General features: G+C 39.5%; 1 protein-coding gene across 2 annotated transcripts in view; it reads right to left on the reverse strand.

The window, feature by feature from the left end:
• Positions 1-21,311, reverse strand: part of IL31RA (interleukin 31 receptor A) — a 73,500-nt gene that overhangs the window by 51,779 nt on the left and 410 nt on the right. The window contains exon 2 of one of the 2 annotated variants that reach the window (XM_005221496.5): positions 460-537. In XM_005221496.5, the coding sequence (XP_005221553.1) occupies positions 460-514 (55 nt within the window). In that variant the 5' untranslated portion in view covers positions 515-537. Of the gene's footprint in view, positions 1-459; positions 538-21,311 lie in introns of those variants that run through there. The other variant, NM_001192563.2, reaches the window with a different exon arrangement.

The raw sequence follows: 21,311 nt of genomic DNA on the forward strand, positions 1-21,311 counted from the left end.
TTAGATCTACAAGGTATTATATGGCCATTAGGCCCATAGTTTTGAGTTGGATCATTGTAGTGATGTTGTTTCATTTCCCTTTATACCCTTGGAATTTATGGCAAATAGTGTGAAAATGTATATATGTTTCTATGTGTGCATCCTATATGAACCAATGCACACTTCACACAGGAATCACCAAGATAATCACCTACTATTACTCTAAAACAGTGAATCTTGACTTTCAAAGGGTCATATCTCCCTTTGAAAATATGATAGATCATCTTGCCAAACTTGCACATGCATAAGTATACATCAACACACACATACAACCCCACACAAATTTAGGGAGCTCACAAATCCCCCCGTTCATCCATGAATGCCCATGTCCAGCTGCCCCTTTGTTCTCAAGTTAACAACTCTTATCCAAAAAAGGCAAATAGAATCGCATAATCCATAAAAGGGCACAGGCTGACCTACCTGCCAGGCCAAATCTGCAGAGTAGAGGGAGCATCCACAGTGTCCAGGCCCACATTGTTCCCAAATAATGCAGGGAGGCTGGAAAGAGAACAGAAAATATCATCAGTCAAGAGTTAGTTTGCTTCCTGTCTCTCCTCAACATCTCTGTTTCTAGTGATAAACAGATTCTGGGAATTTTGAGGAAAGGTATTTTATTTTATACATTTTGAATTACATTCTATTTTGTTATATTTATTTGGTTAGCATCACATAGATCCCTCTGTGATTATTCCATTACCCCAGTCAATTTTTTGTCCACAGTTAATTCTACTATATAATACAAAAAGTACACCAGCCAGCAAGAATACACTCCAGAAAAACAGTACTGTCCTCCAGTCTCTGCCTCAGTTCCTGAGCACTCCAGCTAAACAAGACATCTCGTAATTTCCCAAAAGCACCATGCAATTTCACATCTCCATGCTTTGTCCATGTGGTTCCTTCTGTCTAGAATGTCCTTTCTTCCCTATTCCTGACAAAGTGATCCATCTTTCCAGACTCAGTTCAAAGCTAGCCTTCTCCAAGCACCTTCCCTGAACTCCCAGATGGACTCAGCCCGCCAGTCGGCCTCTGTGCCCCACCCACCCTCCATGCCATCTGTACTGTGCACACAGCACTCAGAATGGTCTTTAGTAGTTTACCCGCTGGCTTCTCTACAGATAGGGAGCTTCTGAAGAGTGCAGCTTCTCTCTCTGAGAAGCCTGAGTGTTGAAGGCAGTGCCTGGTACCTGGTAGACATTCACTATTGTTTGTGGAATAATTAGAATAACAAGGCTGCTGGCTCCTCACGTCATCCCAGATGAGATGGTGAGATAGTCTAAGGATTAAAGCAAATGTAAAGGCAATACCTCGCTTTCAGAAAGAAATAAATGATGCTACATTTTCAGCTGACATATCATTATGGGGGGAAAAGGAGAGTTTTCAGCAAAATGAATCATTTTAGGGAAAGTTGAATGCCGCATTTCTGGACAAAAACCACAGGGATAACATTTTCTCACACACAAACCAGTTGAAACACCTAACGAACTGAAAGTGCCTAAGGCAAAATAAAGCTGAGTGAGAACTTGGATCCATAGAAATACCATTATGAAACAATAAAAGACTAGTTACATAACAGCAATAGTTAATGCCTGTTACTCAAGAGCTGTGGCTAATCTCTCCCAAAACAACCATTTTGATTTAAATGAGTATAAAACTTAGGAAGTTTTAAAATTTTTCAATGAAGAATAAATGTGTTCTTTGAAAATTAATTATAACAGCAAAAGAATTTTTTTTTTTTTGGCCTTGAATAGAATTTTATTTATTTATTTAGTTTTTGGCCTTGAAGCATGTGGGATCTTAGTCCTCTGACCAGAGATAGAATCCATGCCCTCTGCAATGGAAGCTCGGAGTCCTAACCACTGGACCACCAGGGAATTCCCAGTAATAGCACTTTTTAGCATCCAACTATTCACAATGTTGTCTTAATTTTCTCCAGTTCTTAGCCAAAAAACATGCCTTTACAAGTTTTAAAAGCATACTGGAAAGGGAGGGAGGCCCAGTCATGAAGACATTATTAAAGACATGATGCTGACAGTCTCAATGATTAAATAAATAAACAATTATAGGTGCTAAAGCTCATATTGTTATTCCAATACAGGGTTTTGCATTTTAAAATCTTATCAATATTAAATATTGAATATTTTGAACTTAAAATATTTTAATCAATTGTAATTATTGCTTCTTTACTTTACAGTGAGAATACTCACCTATTATTTGTGAATTTTTAAAGCCTTAACAAAAAAACAGCAGTACTAACAGTACTAAATTATACCCAGGGACAAAGCTGTAGAAGAACAAAGGGTTGAGAACCACTAATCTACTTGCAGCAACACAGCATGGATAGTAATAGCAAATATCACCTGGTAAGTGCTGTAATTACAATAGTGCAGAGAGAGCACAGAATGTCCAAAGAGAGGAAAGAGCTCATGACTGGGGAAAGTCAATAAGCTTTGTTGAATGACAATGCCCTAACACCTGTTTGTCCTCCAGTGCCTTTTCCACTTCCCCTCACACACCAGAGAACCACCACTCATCACTGCTTATTGGTAGTAAAAGTGAACAAATGTGAGGTACCTCCCAGGAACTTAGAAATAAGTTCAACTGAGAGTTCAACTAGCAAAATGTGTGCACAGAGGTGACCCTAGTTAACTGTGGGAGTAAATCAAGAATGTTTGAAGAACTTGAGTTTACTCCAAACTTCTTCCAAGGAAGCCTGGGTGTAAACTCAAGAGAGTTGGATCTGAAAAATTAACACTGTCATTTAGTTGCAGGAATTTATTCAACTAAATGTATCCTAAATGGAAGGAGACTATGGGAACAAAAGGAGAGGTCACAGAAAAAAAAGTTGGCAGTGTTCATCTGTGTTCATTGGGCTTCTCTGATGGCTCAATGGTAAAGAATCTGCCAGCCACACGGGAGATGCAGTTTCGATCCCTGGGTCAGGAAGATCCCCTGGAGGAGGAAATGGCAACCCACTCCACTATTCTTGCCTGGAGAATCCCATGGACAGAGGAGCCTGGCGGGCTACAGTCCATGGGGTCACAAAGAGTCGGACACAACTGAGTGACTAAGCATCCATGGAAGGAAATTATGAAGTTTTCCATTGCTGGAGTGACATACAGCTGACCTTGAGCAATGCCGAAGTTAGGAGCATAGGCTCTCTACACAGTCAGAAATCCACTCACATACCTTCTGTCCATACACACAGTTCCTCCCCATCTGAGGTTCTACAACCTTGGAGTCAACCAATCATGAACAGTGGAGTACGACAGTATCTACTATTGAAAACAAGACCACTTACAAGTGGACCCACACAGTTAAAATCCATGTTGTTCAAGGGTCAGCTGTACTCTATACCAGGACAATCATTAGACTTCACCACAGCCTTGATGCAAGATATCTCAAAACCCAAAATTTCCATGATCGCTCTGATTCTGTGAAGCTGTTTCTGATTATTAATAATTTAGCAGAAGCTCAGATCCTGAACAAAGGATGTAAGCCTTCTAGTAATTAGAAAAGACTACCCTCCTTTGTTTAACATACCAGCCTCATGAAGTCTTACACGAGGTAATCAGCCTCCCCAAATCTGAGCAATTCTGGGTGCAGCAAGACTGGGGGCTATAGAAAATTCACGAAGATTATCCTGTGCTCTTCAGGAGAACCATTCAACTATTACCTTCATTGCCTGACTCATCAGCGCTAACTTTTAAAATGCAGCAGCTTTGAATAACTGTCCCCACTAAGGGGGCACTTCCTAGAAATATACACCTTCTCATTAGTGGTGCCTGATTTGAATACAACAGGAGCTCTGGAATTCTCAAACAACACTATGAATATTCCATGCTCAACCAAAGGACTCAGAACATAAAGTGATGCCACTTGAGTAATTTTTAGTGTCTTATCTTTAAAGTAGTAGCTACTGTTAGGAGTACAATGACTGGAAGTGAAACCAACCAATTATTGCTGGCTACAGCAGCAGCTGGAGACAAGAACACAAAGGAAGAGACACGGCTCTTGCCAGCTGATGTTAAACTATCCCTTCCTCTCCACATTCTGTCTCCTATCACCCAAGCAGAAGCAATAGCACGGCTGTTTTACTCTCTAGAAATCTCCCATTACACACACACAAACACCTCCACCACCCCACACACAGGCTGTCCTTTGGAGCTTCAGTTCCCACTCAAGGCTGTGTCCTGGAGGCTGTTTTACCTGATTTCGCGTGCACACAAATATATTGCTATATGACCCTGCTTTCATTCATTCATTCATTCATACATTTACTCAGTTAATGTGTGTTGATACCCATTCTGTGCCACAAACTTTGCAGAGTATGGGATTGGGTTTTTAAAGGATGGACAAATAAGTAAATTCTAGGGATAGCAACATACTTTTAGGTTGAATTATACAAAACTGCTATTTTCATAAGTCTAAAACAGTCAAATATTGGCAATTTCAGCCTAGTAAACTAACTGTATCTTTTCTTTTTGGGTGAGGAAATGCTTATGTACCTTATCCAAGATGAGATTAAGAGCTATCAGCATGGTGACTAATATATTAATATTAGTTAATAATACTGTACTGTGTATTTGAAAGTTGCTATGGCCAGTAGACCTTAAAAGCTCTCATCACAAGAGAAAAGTTTTGTAACTATGTATGGACTTCCCTTGTGGCTCAGCTGGTAAAGAATCCGCCTGCAATGTGGAAAACCTGGGTTCGATCCCTAGGTTGGGAAGATCCCCTGGAGACGGGAACAGCTACCCACTCCAGTATTCTGGCCTGGAGAATTCCATGGACTCTGTAGTCCATGGTGTATCTAAGAGTTGGAGACGACTGAGCAACTTTCACTTTCATGGCAGTAGACCTTAAAAGCTCTCATCACAAGAGAAAAGTTTTGTCTATGTATAGTGATATGTGTGCATGCTAAGCCACCTCGGTCGTGGCCAACTCTTTGCAACTCTGTGGACTGGGGCCTGTCAGGCTCCTCTATCCATGGGGATTCTCCAGGCAAGAATATTGGGTTGCCACACTCTCCTCCAGGGGATCTTCCCAACCTAGGGATAGAACCCACATCTCTTATGTCTCCTGCACTGGCTGGCATGTTCTTTACCATTAGTGCCACCATATATGTTACCTTAACTAGACTTAATGTGGTGATCATGTCACACTACATACAGATATTCAATCAGTATGTTGTATACCTGAAGCTAGTAAGTTAATTATATCTCAATTATTTTTAAAAAGGGTTCTCAGGAAACTGCATTCAGTTTCAGAGTATAAACCCATTTGAGGTTCAGGCTGCTTTCACACAATGAATACTTTGAGACTGCCAGCAGCAAGACTGGTAAAAACACAAGTATGATGCAATAGTAAGAGTCTACAAAGTCCTAATTGCATTACATAAATTACATCTGTATTTCCTAAAATCCCTGCAGAGTTGGTATTATTACCCCTGCTTTACAGATACGGATGTTGTGGCTCACAGTATCACGTAATCAGTCCGAAACTCCCATAGTTTGTAAGTGACTTCACTTTCCTTTTCCATTCAGTCGCTCAGTTGTGTCCGACTCATTGCGACCCCATAGCCGGATTCAAACCTATGCTTGTCTTATTCTGAAGCCTAGATTCTTTCCATCAAAATCAATCAGTAGTTATTAGTGATTTACTCTCTCTCAGTTCTCCTGCCACAAAATGCCATTACACACAGGGATTTTCTTCTGAATCTCCTAGGTCTAATTTTCTACAGCCTCAAGTTCCCAGAAAGATAAACCTTTAACGTTCCTATATTTTCCCCAGCCCCTGATCGTTGTCCTCCACCATCTCCCACCCTAGAGCCAGCATTTTAAAAAGATTTACTGCCAGAAAATTAGATTCCTTGTACCATCAATAACCAGTCTAACTACAGAGTAAGTCATGCAGCGAGTTCTGACCAACAACTTTATTGAAGAAAGCAGAAATAAACCCTCATATAATAGAAGAAGGGACCAAATCGCAAGTTTTTGCATTATCAGGTTTTGTGGCCTGATACTCACCTTCCTGTGTGGGGTGCTATCCCACAGAGGTTCTGCTGTTTAAAAAGATCCACATCAAAGGTGCTCTGTCTTCCACAGCACAAGTGAGAGTAAGGAGCGTGGTTTGTAATTTATCAACACAGTTATGCAAGTGTTTCCTCTCTGGTCCAAGGGCTTTTCCTTTGCTTTTAAGCCCAGCCCAAGCCAGGGTGGCACTTAACCCACTTATGCTGGGAAGTGGAGTGCATTATTGTAACTTTAAAAAAATCTGCTTCTGTGCGACCACTCAACTTTACAGGAAAAAGTGCCATCTGAAAGTGCCATGAACAACTAAAAGGAATGACTAAACTTAAAATGTTCTATACAGGAAGTCCTTACAGATGCCACCTGCATTTGTAATGGGTGAAATGCGAAGAGTATGTTTAGCTTCAGAAATACATCATCATGCAATTATCTTTAAAAGAAGGAGATGGAGAGAAAATAATGGTCGCTAACTTGGAAAGAGATTTATAATTCCTAAGCATGTGTTGGGGTGGCCAAAAAGTTCATTTGGGTTTTTCATCCAGTATTGCAGAAAAACAAACGTTTTGACCAACCCAATATTAAGTATACTAAACTGGGGAGCTGGAAGCCAGCTAAATTACTAATTAAGAGGCTTAATATGATAATTAAATATATATGGAGATCTTACCACGTGTCAGTCACAGTACGACGAACTTGAAATTATCTCAAGCTTCACAACAATTCTATGACATCAGTAATATTTTTCCTCTCATCTTATAGATGAGGACACAGAGGCCAGAAAAAGACACTTGTCCAAAGCAAATAGTAGAGCCAGGAACTGAACCAAGACAGCCTGACTCTCAGTATCCGATAAATCAAAGGTTAAATCTGATGGTTTCTGGGATCACTTTAGGCATTACAATTTTATAACTTTTTGTAATTGACAAAATCATAAAGAAATCTCTTCTATATGGAAAAAAATTATTATGCAAAAGGAAAGAAACTCAACCTAAGCTTTAAAATAAGATACGCTCTCCAGCTGAATGTTTTTTTATTTAATAATTTTTAAACATATTATTTATTCATTTATGGCTGTGCTGGCACTTTGTTGCTGCACGGGCTTTCTGCAGTTGTGATGAGAAGGGGCTACTCCTTGTTGCAGGGCTACTCCTTCTCATTGCAGTGGCTTCTCTTATTGCAGAGCAAAGGCGCTTGGGCTTCAGTAGTTGAAGCAGGCAGGCTCAGGAGTTGCAGCTTATGGGCTAAATTGCTCTGAGGTATGTGGAATCTTTCTGGACCATGGATCGAACCCATGTCCTTGCATTGGTGGTGTTCCTATCCACTGTGCCACCAGGGATGTCCCCATATATGTCTTAATTTAAATTTATTTCCCATCTTCCTTAGGCAATGTTCTACTAAGTAGGAAAGTTTAGCAAAAGTAAGGAGGAGAAAGTTTTTTGTTTTTTTTTTTACCTAGTAAACTATGAGGTACTAAAAAATCCCATTTTAATGTACTCTCTAAGACAGGTAAATTTTTGCATAAAAATAGCAGTTCTTTAATTTATTCAACAAATACTTAGTAAACTTATTATACATATAACACCTGACTAATGATGCTATACAATAAAATTCTGACTCCATGGTTGATCGGATATATACATTTCTCTCTGCTCTATCAGATAACTCCATGAAAATTATGGTAAATGTAGAGGAAAGCTACAAAGTCACACAAAACATAACAAATGGGAGAAGAGACAACAAAACATGGCAATAAGAGAGGTCAAAAAGTTTTGGAGTATGAGAAGTGAGTCAAGTGGCAGCTGAATTAAGAAACATGAGAGAGTTGAAACCTAAAAACACCTAAAAGGGAGGCCACCAAGAAGCAAGATGTGTGGCGTGAATCTCATAATTTCAGAAGATGAGACACTACGGGGGCACAATCCATCCTCATTACCCATAGATTCATATTTGCAAATTCACCAACTCTCTAAAATTCACTGTGTCCCCAAAATCAGTACTTGAGCTATGTCATGGTCATTCACAGACGTGAGCAGTGGCAAGAAGCATACATTCCATGCGGAGGTTGAATAAGTAACACTGCTCTTGTACTATACAAACATTCTTTTCATGATCTGTTCAGTGCCACCGTTTTCACATTTTCGTGTGCTTTCTGATGGCGATTTTGCCATTTAAAATGGCCCTCAAGCATAGTGCTCAAGTGCTGTCTAGTGGTCCTAAGCAGAAGGTCATACGTGTGTTAGACAAGCTTTGTTCAGGTGTGAGTTACACTGCTGTTGGCTGTGACTTCGAGGTTGATGCACCAACAATATACACTGAACTAGGTGCCTTTAGACGGAAACACATATACAACCTGGTTATGTGCTGAATATCTGGCACGAATGTCGTGAGCAGAGGTTCACAGGAACTGAACCCTGCGTTTCCATGAGGGAGAGGTGTTCAGTGTTCACTAACTCTGTGTCCACGGTGCCTTTATAAAACATGATTACCACAAGTAACACATGCAACAGAGAAGATAAATGTCAACTGAAGGAAGAGGGCAACTTGGACTTTTAGGGACCACTGAAGCTATGGCAGCAGGAGTTTACTGATAGGGGCTAAAGTCAATCTGAGCATATGACAGAAAGCATGGGACAGAGCACAGTAGGAGACAGTGCTGGCTAGAATGGCTAATTAATACACTGGGAGAAAGTAACATTGAGTTTGGAGGAGGAGAGATGAAATCTACACATTCCAGCCTTTCAACTCAACTCCGCAAACAAAAGTCAGTGTCAGATCTTATGCTTGAGAGTGTGGAAACAAAGGTGAGGAAAGCAGAGGTCCCAGCTAGGAAAAATTCACAACTTAGGTGGGAAAACAGACTCATAAACAAAGGTGCTGTGTGCTGTGCTGTGCCAAGTCGCTCCAGTCGTGTCCGACTCCGTGTGACCCTGTGGACTGTAGCCCACCAGGCTCGTCTGTCCATGTGATTCTCCAGGCAAGAATAAACAAGGCACTGTAAAACAAAGTGGCAAGTGCTGTTAAAGGTGTGTATAAAGTGCTACAGGAAATGGGAAAGAGGAGCCATTAATTGTGCCCTAAGGGAAATGGATCCCAGAAAGTAAGAGAAAGGAACGTTTTAGCAGTACATTGAAAGTAAATGGAAAAATTATAAAAATAACATATTTCTGGTAGAGATGTTTAAGAGCCTGACATGGCAACTGGCTAAAGCCTAATCAATTCTGTTTTTCATTTCTTCAAAAAACAATTCATACCTTCATCAATCTTTTCTATTGGTTTTTTCCTTTAGGGGGGCTCTATTTCATTTCCTGATTGATCTTTACTATTTCTTCCTTCTACTGACTTCAGGCTTTGTTCTTCTAATTCCTATCGATAGTAGGTTAGGTTGTTTGAGACTTTTCATGTCTCCTGAGGTTGGTCTGCATTGCTCTAAACTTCTCTTCTGGATATGTTTTTGCTGTGTCCCATAGATTTTGGGCTTCTCTGGTGACTCAGGTGGTAAAGAATCTGCCTGCAATTCAAGAGACTTGGGTTCGGTCCCTGGGTTGGGAAGATCCCTTCAGAAGGGAATGGTTACCCATTCCAGTATTCTTGCCTGGAGAACTGTATGGACAGAGGAGCCTGGTGGGCTACAGTCCATGGGGTTGCAAAGAGTGGGAAGTGACTGAGCGACTAACACTTTCACTTTCATAGATTTTGGAAAGTTGTATTTTTGTCTCAAGGTAATTTCTGATTTCCTTTTTTATTTCTTTGTTGACTCTGGTTTTTTAAGCTACTGGTTTTTTAGTAGCTTATTGTTTAGTCTCTATGTGTTCGGGTTTTTTCCCCCATTTTTTAAAATGCAGTTGATTTCTAGTTTCATACTATTGTGGTCAAAAATGATGCTTGATGTAATTTCTATCCTCTTAAATTTGTTGAAACTTGTGGCCTAGCATATGATCTACCCTAGAGAATGTTCTATATACACTTGAAAAGAATGTGTATTCTGCTGGTTTTGGATGGAATGTCCTATACATATCTATTCAGCACAACTGATCTAATGTATCATTTAATACTACTGTTTCCTTATTTTCTGTCTAGATGATCTGTCCACCAGTGTAAATGGGGGTGTTAAAGTCACCTATTATCAATGTCAATTTCTCCCTTTATGTCTGTTAATATTTGCTTTATATATTTAGATGCTCCTATATAAGGTACACACACATTAACAAATGTTATATCCTCTTATTGTATTGATCCTTTTATTATTATATAATGGCCTTGTCTTTTGTTACAGTCTTTGTTTTAAAGCCTATTTTGTTTTATATGAGTATTGCTACCCCAGCTTTCTTGCTATTTTTATTTTCAGGAAGTATTCTTTTCCATCACCTCACTTTCATTCCATGTGTGTCTTTAGCTTTGGGGTCTTATTTTTTATCCAATTAGACACCCTGTCTTTTGATTGGAGCATTTGGTCTATTGACATTTAAATACACTTACTGCGACTTTGTTACTTGTTTTCTGGTTGTTTTTGCAGTTATTCTGTTTTCTTCTTCCTTTAGATTCTTTTCTCATGGTTTGATTGCTTCAGTGGTATGCTTACGTCCTTTTCTCTCTCTTTTTTGCATATCTATTGTAGGTTTTTGATTTGTAGTTTCCATGGGGTTCACATATGTTGGCCTGTATCTATTGTTTTAAACTGGTAGTCATTTAGTTCATACACATTCTAAAAGATTTACATTTTTTTACTCCTCTCCCCTGCATTTTTGTATTTCTGATGTCATATTTTACATCTTCATGTTTATCCCTTAACTGTTTATTATAGTTATGGTTGATTTTAGAATTTAATTCTTTAATTAAATCTTTAATCTTTACACAAGCTTACTTAAGTGGTTGATTCACAATCTTTACTATATATTTGCCTTTATTAATTGGATTTTTCCTTGCCTATAAGTTCTTCTTGCAGCCTTTTCTTTCCACCTATAGAAAATCCTTTAACATTTCTTTTAGGGTTGGTGTGGCATTGATGAATTCTTTTCACTTTTACTTGTCTGAGAAGTTATTTCTCCTCCAACTCTGAATTATAATCTTGCCAGGCAGATTATCCTAAATTGTAGGTTTTTCCCCTTTTAATACTTTAAATAAACCATGCCACTTCATTCTGGCTTACAAAGTTTCTGCAGAAGAATCAGCTGATGACCATGGGAATTCCCTTTTACATGAGTCTGTTCTTGCTGCCTTTAAAATTCTAAATTTTGCTATTTTATCTTGGTATGGGTCTCTTTGAGTTCATAAATTTTAGGGAACTCACTGTGACTCTCATACCTAGATATCTGTTTCCTTCTCCAGATTCAGACATTTTTAAGCCACAATTGAGTCAAATTACATTTTCAACACATTTTTCTCTCTCTTCTTCTAGGATGCCCATAATGTGAATATTAGTATACTTGCTATTTTCCAACAGGTCCCCTAATTGTTCCCTTTTTTTTCTTTTTCCTGTTCTGCTTGGTGATTTCCCTTATGCTGTCTTCCAGATCACTTGTGTTCTTCTGTTTTCTTGTATGTGTGTGTGTGTTGTTCAGTCGTGCCCGAGTCTATGCAACCCCATGGACTGTAGCCCCCCAGGCTCCTCTGTCTGTGGAATTCTCTAGGCAAGAATACTGGAGTCGGTAGCTATTTCCTTCCCCAGGGATCGAACCTGAGTCTCCTGCACTGTGGGTGGACTCTTCACCACCTGAACCACCCGTTTTTTTCCTGTTCTGATTGCATGATTTCCCTTATTCTGTCTTCTGGATCACTTGTGTTCTTCTGTATCCTTGGTCTGCTGTTTACTCCTTCAAGTGTGTTTTTCATTTGCTACTGTATTCTTCAGTTCTGACTGGCTCTTTTATTCATTTTCTAGTTCCTTATTAAAATTGTGTCCATCTATTCTTTTCCTTAGTTCAGTCAGCATTCTTATTACTAATGTTCTGGATTCTTTGGTGCTTGGGTGCTTGGCATGGACTGAGGCATGCACTGGGGTGGTTGAGGGAAACCAGACTAAGTTCCAGGCAGCCTCAATCTGCATCCTCTGCCTTGTTTCAGGAGTAAGCAAGCATGTGCATGTTCTCCATGAATGAAGCCTAGGTTCCTAACAGTTGTTAGTTTCACTGATTTTCACACCAACTAAAGGGACTTGTCTTTTCAGTATCAGACCCCAGGATTGAGACACCCAATGTATGGTTCAAACTGTTTCCTCATCAGGGAGGCTCTCCAAGCCCACAGAATCCTGCTCCTCTTTTGTGCTTTCTCCCAGGGGCAAAGGTCCTGACCTGACCACTTCTCTTCCCTTCCTATGCAACTCAGTTTGGATCTAACAGCCTTGGTTATATGTCTGCCAGTCTCCAGTTTTTCTGTGAGAATTGCTTCACCTGTAGATGTATTTTTATGTGTTCATCAGGGGAGGTGAGCTCCACATTCTCCTACTTGGCTTTCTTGCTCTCCATCTGCTAGTACTTTTATTTTTTAATTGGAAGAAAATTGCTCTACAATGTTGTGCTGGTTTCTGCCAAACAATGATGTGAAAAGGTCATTCTGAAGGAAATCAGCCCTGGGATTTCTTTGGAAGGAATGATGCTAAAGCTGAAACTCCAGTACTTTGGCCACCTCATATGAAGAGTTGACTCATTGGAAAAGACTCTGATGCTGGGAGGGATTGGGGGCAAGAGGAGAAGGGGACGACAGAGGATGAGATGGCTGATGGCATCACTGACTCGATGGACATGAGTTTGAGTGAACTCCAGGAGTTTGTGATGGACAGGGAGGCCTGGCGTGCTGCGATTCACGGGGTCACAAAGAGTCGGACACAACTGAGCGACTGAACTGAACTGATACACACACACACACACACACACACACACAAATACATGGGCTTCCCTGGTGGCTCAGTCGATAAAGAATCTGCCTGCAATGCAGGAGACCACCTGCAACACAGGAAACTCGGGTTCGATCCCTAGGTTGGAAAGATCCCCTGGAGAAGGAAATGGCAACCCACTCCAGTATTCTTGACTGAAAAATCCCATTGACAGAGGAGCCTACAGTCCATGGGGTCACAAGAGTCAGGCACAACTTAGTGACTAAACCACATACACAAACCATACACACACATATATATTTCCCTCCCTTCCCGCATCTCACTCCTCTAGGTCATCACAGAGGGCCAGGCTGGGCTTTCTGTGCTATCCAGTAACTTCTCACTATTTGATAGTGTATATATGTCAACACTACTTTCTCAATTCTTCCCACCCTTACTTTCCCCATGGCCACAGTCCATTCTCTAGCTCTGTGCTCCATTCCTTCCCTGCAAATAAGTTCTTCCGTGCCTTTTTTCTAGATTCCATGAACTAATAAATGACATTTGTTTTTCTGACTTCACTCTAATTTCACCCACTTCACTACAACTGACTCAAATTCATTCCTTTTTAGGGCTGAGTATGCTGGTACTTTTTGGATTTTTATCCCAAAGCATCAATTAGATCACAACTGTTATCTGGATGACATCAATTATAAAATACATCTTGATTTCAAAGATATTAAAATGTTGGGAAATGTCCACCCTAGAGAGATAAGGGTAGTTTGAGGTCCTGAGGACAGATTTCATAAATAAGAAGTCCATGTCCCAGCCAAGAAAACACCAATTTTTTAGGCCTGACCATAAGCAATTACAAAGACTTTCCTTGGTGGACTTCACATCAAAGGTTTCCTCCCCATATCAGATTTGATACAAAATCAAAACACAATGCATTACCATCTCTGAAAGTTGTTGCAGACAAGGATTCAGGTCCCCCTGGATGGTGGTGCTGTTATACACATCTGCATTTCTGGCCCAGGCACCTCTATTTGGAAGTCTTCTTATGGGAAAAAACTAGAAGACAATTTCCTAGACCCTGACTCTGTACTTTCCCACTCCTAGCCTTTCCTTCTTCCTTTTCCCAGCCTCTGGGTCCATAAGTCTGCAGTTGCCTTTTGTTCAGGGCTCCCTAAACAGTGAGACAACCCCCAACATCTGTGCTGATCCATCCGACCCTCAACAAGGAGGCCATTCCACAGGAAGAAGTGGAACAGAGGGAGTCTTTTAGTTCAGACCCCTGTCTATACAAATGCCATAAGTGGTTAAAGACTTGACTCACTTTCATTTTGACCTGTTTAATGCAGTACTCCAACACTGGGCAGTTAGCTCTCTCCAGCTCAGCTGAACTGTTCTCACTATTCAAGTCAAGCAGAATGCAGAAAAGCAATTTGAACTCAAAGCCTGAGAACAGTCAGAGGTCCTTAAGAAGTCTGTCAGTCAGGATTTCCATTTGTCATTTTTGGGTGTACTCAAGCACATGTTGAGCAACTGTTACTTGTTAAATACTGAGATGACTGAGTTGAGATGGCTAGACATGACATGACGTGAGTCAAATGAGAAACAATTCCCAACACTGTATATATATATTTGGATAACAAAATATTTGAGTCTATGAGTTATGGGATGGGAGGAAGCACTATTAAGTACAGTAACCAAGGAAGATTTTGCAAAAGAAGTGTGACTTGAGTAGAGCACTGAACTAGTAAAGTCTGGATAATTAGTGGGAAAAACATATGGATGTTAATATATAAAACTCCTATTCTCAAAGAATATAGTTCTTTTTTCATGTTTTTTTTTCAAAAAACATTTTTTGTTGTTGTTGTTAAATTACATGTGTATGCCTCTGTAACACAACAAAATAGTTTCCTCTGCAGAGCAACATGAAATAGGACGTATGATTTTTCAGAATTTGAACCTTGTTTTAACCTCATTTTCCTTTAGTTTCTATTCCCCAAATTCAAACCAATGAATCGCAGAAAAATCAACTTTGAACATTTTCCTCCATAGTTGTTTAGCTAATCCACTATGTGCCTATTAACATGCAATTTGACCAGAGCTGCCAGCCAGTGGAGTAGAAAAAGACATCCTCCAAAAATGTATAGCCATTGTAGCCTAAATCACTGCATGCATAAATGCTATATTTAATAATAATAAATGCTATATATAAATAAATGCTGTATTTATGTTAGTCACTCAGTCATGTCTGACTCTTTGAGACCCCACTGACTGTAGCCCACCAGGCTTCTCTGTCTATGGAATTCTCCAGGCAAGAATACTGGAGTGGATTGCCATTCCCTTCTCCAGAAGGGAATATATATTTATATATTATATATAATTAAAATATATTATATATAAAATATATATTTAAAAACATGTATATTATATAATGAATATATAAATAAAAATAAATGCTATATTTATATATAATAAGCATACACTAAATGCTTATTAAGAATAATTAAATTTTTGAGACAAAACTTGGCTTTGGAAGTCTGGCTTCCTCCCAGCTACTCAATTAAATTATTTATTAAACCTCACTTTCAACTCTTACCAACTTCAGAATAGGATGACATTATTTTCAAACCATAAATATTTCTTTAGCACTTTCTCAGTGCCAGGCTAAAGTCTCTGCCTTCCTAGAGCTTACAGTCTGAATTTAGTCTAGACTTTAGAATTGCACTGTTGCTAAGAGAGTTTTAGCCACTAACCACATGTGGCTACTGAGCACTTGAAACACAGTTAGTACAACTGAGAAATTGAATTTTTAAAATTTTATTTTACTCAATCTAAAGCTTGAGACTTGATTTAGCTATTGGGAAACTTAAGTATATCCGAAACAACTTGAGTATGTGAATCTATATTGGGTATGTAAATCATAATTTACTATATTCAGTCAGATCAGATCAGATCAGTCGCTCAGTCGTGTCCGACTCTTTGCGACCCCATGAATCGCAGCACGCCAGGCCTCCCTGTCCATCATCGACTCCCGGAGTTCACTCAGACTCACGTCCATCAAGTCAGCCATGCCATCCAGCCATCTCATCCTCTGTCATCCCCTTCTCCTCTTGCCCCCAATCCCTCCCAGCATCAGAGTCTTTTCCAATGAGTCAACTCTTCGCATGAGGTGGCCAAAGTACTGGAGTTTCAGCTTTAGCATCATTCCTTCCAAAGAAATCCCAGGGCTGATCTCCTTCAGAATGGACTGGTTGGATCTCCTTGCAGTCCAAGGGACTCTCAAGAGTTGTCTCCAACACCACAGTTCAAAAGCGTCAATTCTTCGGCGCTCAGCCTTCTTCACAGTCCAACTCTCACATCCATACATGACCACAGGAAAAATCATAGTTTATAAAATCTAAACACTAAGTATTTCCAATGAAAACAGCTTCCAAATTGAGATATGAAGCAATTATAAAAATACATATTGGATTTCAAACATTCAGTACAAAAATTTTAAATACCTTAATTTTTATACTGATTATATACTGAAATCATATTTGGGATATATTGATCACATATGTCTCTCCCGTACCAGCGAGGCAGCAGTAAAGAATACCCTGCAAATGCAGGAGACTCAAGAGACGTGGTTTTGATCCCTTGGTTAGGAAGACCCCCTGAAGTAGAAAACAGCACCCCACTCCAGTATTCTTGCCTGGAAAATTCCATGGACAGAAGAACCTGGTGGGCTACAGTCCACGGGATCGCAGTTAGACACGACTGAGCAACTGAGCATACACACAGCAGCTGGAGATGGGCTAGACTGGAGTTTCAGCAAACAGACTTTTGGGCCAGAATATCTGGGTTCAAAGCCCCACTCTGCCACTTGCTAGCCTCCTTACAGTTAGATGTGACTAAGTTCTCAACGGCGGAATAGGAAAGGAGACCTATATGCCATTTCTTTGCCTAATTCATAAACATCTTCCTCTTGTCCACCTCTGCCCTCCCCTGGCCCCACTCCTTCCCTTTTCCTGGCTTGATGAAGAGAAGCATAAAGTCCTTGGAAACCATGTACCAAAGATAGTAGAGGCACACGACAGAAGCAGCCTGGAGTCCTAAATACCTACCTTGCAGGAGCACCCTCCCTGGACAGTTAGGCGAGCAAAAACCTATCTCCATCTTGTTAAGTCACTGAAGTTCTGGGGGTTTCTAAAAAGCAGCTAGTGTCATCCTAGTAGATAAAATCAGTGACTCAAAAGGCTAACAATATACCAGTTCACAACTCTTGGTGCCATCATGAAGCAGTAAGATAACACCCCAACCCTTGATTCCATCTCTTCTCCACCCCCTTGTATGACTCCCAGGTGTATTGCTGCCAAGACTGTGATTGGGTAGACATGTAAACAGATGAAGAAACAATAAAACAAATGACCAACAGGCACATGAAAAGGTGCTCAACATCACTAACCATCAGGTAAACGTAAATTAAAACCACAGTAAATGGCCAAAATTTTTAATCTGGCAATAACAAATAATGGTGAGGATGTGAAGCAAATTGAACAATCTTCCTACAATGCTGGTAGCTATAATAATAATAATTCAACTACTTTGGAAAACTCTTGCTGTTACTAAGAAAGCTAAACGCATACCTACCCTGTGATCCAGCAATTTCACTCCTACGTACACACCTGTGAGAACTGAGAGCTGTGTTCACCAAAGACTTACAGAATATACTTAGGAGCTTTATTTACAATAGTAAAAAACGGGGAACAACTCAAATGCCCATCAACAAGAAATTAGAAAAACAATTTATAGTATATTCATATGACAGAACACCACACAATAAGAGAGAACTGATACACAACATGGAGAAATCTCACGAATACTATGTTGAAAAAACCAACAAAAAAGAGAGCTTATGATTCCATTTATATAGAGTTCAGGAACAAACATAAATTTATGGTTATAAATATCATAATAGTGGTTACCTCTGGGTAAAGGGGTCGAATGTAAAGGGGCAAGAGGGTAATAGAAATGTTACCCATTTTGATTCACGCAATGGTTTTAAGTATATGTAAATAAAAATTTAAGCCATATACTAAAGGTTTGTGCATTTTAAAATATGTAAATCGTATTTCTAATAAAATGATTAAAAAGTTAACTTGTCCCAAAGCACACAAATATAAGATGTTGAGCTCAGGTTCAAACTTAGGTTAATCTTAGTCTTCTGACTTGAGTAGGGTTCACTTTCCTATCCAATACATAAAGAAATGAGAAAACTACAAGAAGACTGTTGTTACTTAGCTTAAATATGTCAGTAACATCACTCTCGCTACATAATTTATCCATGGTATCTGTATTATGATCAACTGTACTGATTTTTCAAGGCAGGCTTCAACAGTACGTGAACCGTGAACTTCCAGATGTTCAAGCTGGATTTAGAAAAGGCAGAGGAACCAGAGATCAAATTCTCAACATCCATTGGATTATCAAAAAACCAAGAGAGTTTCAGAAAAACAACTACTTCTGCTTTATTGACTATGCCAAAGCCTTTGACTGTGTGGATCAAAACAAACTGTGGAAAATTCTGAAAGAGATGGGAATACCAGACCATCTGACTTACCTCCTGAGAAATCTGTATGCAGGTCAAGAAGCAACATTTAGAACTGGACATGGAACAACAGACTTGTTCCAAATCAGGAAGGGAGTATGTTAAGGATGTAGTTTGTCACCCTGCTTATTTAACTTACATGCAGAGTACATCATGTGAAATGCTGGGCTGGATGAAGCACATGGTGAAATCAACATTGCCAGGAGAAATATCAGTAACTTCAGATATGCAGATGACACCACCCTTATGTCAGAAAGCGAAGAACTAAAGACCTTTTGATGAAAGTGAAAGAGGAGAATGGAAAAGTTGGCTTAAAACTCAACATTCAGAAAACTAAGATCACGGCATCTGGTCCCATCACTTCATGGCAAATAGATGGAGAAACAATGGAAACAGTGAGAGACTTTATTTTCTTGGGCTCCAAAATCACTGCAGATGGCAAATGCAGCCATGAAATTAAAAGACAGTTGCTCCTTGGAAGAAAAGCTATGATCAACCTAAACAGCATATTAAAAAGCAGAGATATTACTTTGCCAACAAAAGTCTGCCTAGTCAAAGCTATGGTTTTTCCAGTTGTCATGTATGGATGTGAGAGTTGGACCACAAAGAAAGCTGAGTGCTGAAGAATTGATGCTTTTGAACTGTGGTGTTGGAGAAGACTCTTGAGAGTCCCTTGGACTGCAAGGAGATCCAACCAGTCCATCCTAAAGGAAATCAGTCCTGATTCATTGGAAGGACTGATACTGTAACTGAAACTCCAATACTCTGGCCACCTGACTCAAAGGACTGACTCATCTGAAAAGACTCTGATGCTGGCAAAGATAGAAGGCAGGAGGAGAAGGGGATGACAGAGGTTGAGATGGTTGGATGAAATCACTGACTCAACGGACATGAGTTTGAGTAAGCTCTGGGCGGTGGTGATGGACATGGAAGCCTGGCATGCTATAGTCCATGAGGTTGCAAAGAGTCAGACACAACTGAGTGACTGAACTGAACTGTACTGATTTTGGCACCAAAACATTCTATACTTCAAATGATGGTTTTAATTTGTGGCACTACAGCAGTAACAATTCTGTCTATAGAACTGAAATAAATTATTGAAATCAAACTTTCAATCATCCCATACAACTGGTAACATAGTAAGATAATCCACTTGAAGAACAAACATGGTAAGATAAAACTGTCAGAACCTGCCATTTAACTAACACAAATACATTAGCTGATTAGCATCTGTAGATTATAATGAAAAATCTCAAGTGGCAGAATATCCTAAAACTGATGAAACAATTAATAGATGAAGATATAGTGAGATGATAAATGGTCAATTAACAAGTGTCACTCATATCCCTGTGATATTTATAAGCAACTAAAACACTGTAGTTGCAAATGTGATCCCTGCTTCTCAGGAAAAAACTTCTTGATCATTGATATATCAGCTAATTCAATACAGTATGTCCCCTAATACAAACCTTCACATTGTTAACTCTGAAGGATGCAAACATGCGTTCCATCAACATTAGGCATGAGTGAAACTGCAGCTTGCCCTCTGTTTCCTATTGCTGACGATCCTTCAGGTCTCTCATTTCCCATCTCCCTTCCCTCTTCCAGTCAGTAACTCTTCTTGCCTGTTCACTCAGTGCCAGCTCCTGTATGCTAGCTTCTGCACTGTACTACTATACTCTTCAAGGTACTGCACTGTAAGACTAAAAATGTTTTTTGTTTTTTAATGTATTATTTGTGTGATAAGTATTATAAACCAATACAGTACAGTCCTCTGTAGCCGATTGTTCTGCTTGGGTACCTAGGCTAACTCTGTTGGATTTATAAGCAAATCAGACTTAAAAATGTGCTCTTGGAATAGAATTTCTTTGTATGTAGGGGATTTTTTGTATTAGAGTAAAATGAACATTAAAATATAAGGGCACCAGCATATGGCTATGATACTCTGCATTCTTTCACGGAGCTGCCTCTTTTAAAAGTATTTTACTGTAACTGCATGCACTGACTGTAGCATCTTCACTGGATGCACACTGGATGAAGAAACCTCCAGCTATTGTCTTTTATGTAAAAGCAAACTGAAGGATAAACCAGATCACTGATAGTGCTAGGTACCACCCTAGTCATCAAATAAGACCAATGTTAAGGCTACTCCAACTAGTTCTTTAATATGAAGCAGCATACCCACCTTGTTATACAGGCATGTCTCTTCCTATACATAAAAGTTTTTGAGTATTTTAAACTGTTTTTGTATCTGTTGAGAATATATCCCTCACATGGTGAACCTCTGCCAAAACTAAGAAGAAAATCAGGTTAAATAGAGATAGCCAAGACTTTGGGATAATAAATTCATATACACAGGAAAGAAAAAAATTGGGCTTTGTTCTTGAATGCTGAAAAAGAATTCTACAAAAACACGATTCCAAATCCAGAAAACACTGATAAAAGGGAAAAAACGAAAAACAAAACCTTTTTTAAGAATTCCTTTTAAGAATTCCAAGGAATTCTTACATGCAAAATCCCCCACAGAGAAGTAGATTTCAATGCCCTACTATGACAATTTGGCAATTCCTAAATTATAGCCAAACAATTAATGAAGCACTTAAAGGATTAACCTAAATTGCCAAACCCCAAACTCTAGGACAAATCATTTGCTCACTTCAATTTCAAGCATCCGTAGTGTTCCAGCACACATTCACCTTATTGCCCGCCCCCATCCCCCGAAGTCCTCTCCTTACAAGAAATTCCTCAGGGAACCACCAACTGTCTCTAAAGCAGGAGTCATTTAATCTTTGGTTCCCTGGCCTTTTTGCTGTGTCTATGGATGGATTTTACA

This window comes from Bos taurus, chromosome 20 (assembly GCF_002263795.3).
Source record: "Bos taurus isolate L1 Dominette 01449 registration number 42190680 breed Hereford chromosome 20, ARS-UCD2.0, whole genome shotgun sequence".
NCBI lineage: Eukaryota > Metazoa > Chordata > Mammalia > Artiodactyla > Bovidae > Bos > Bos taurus.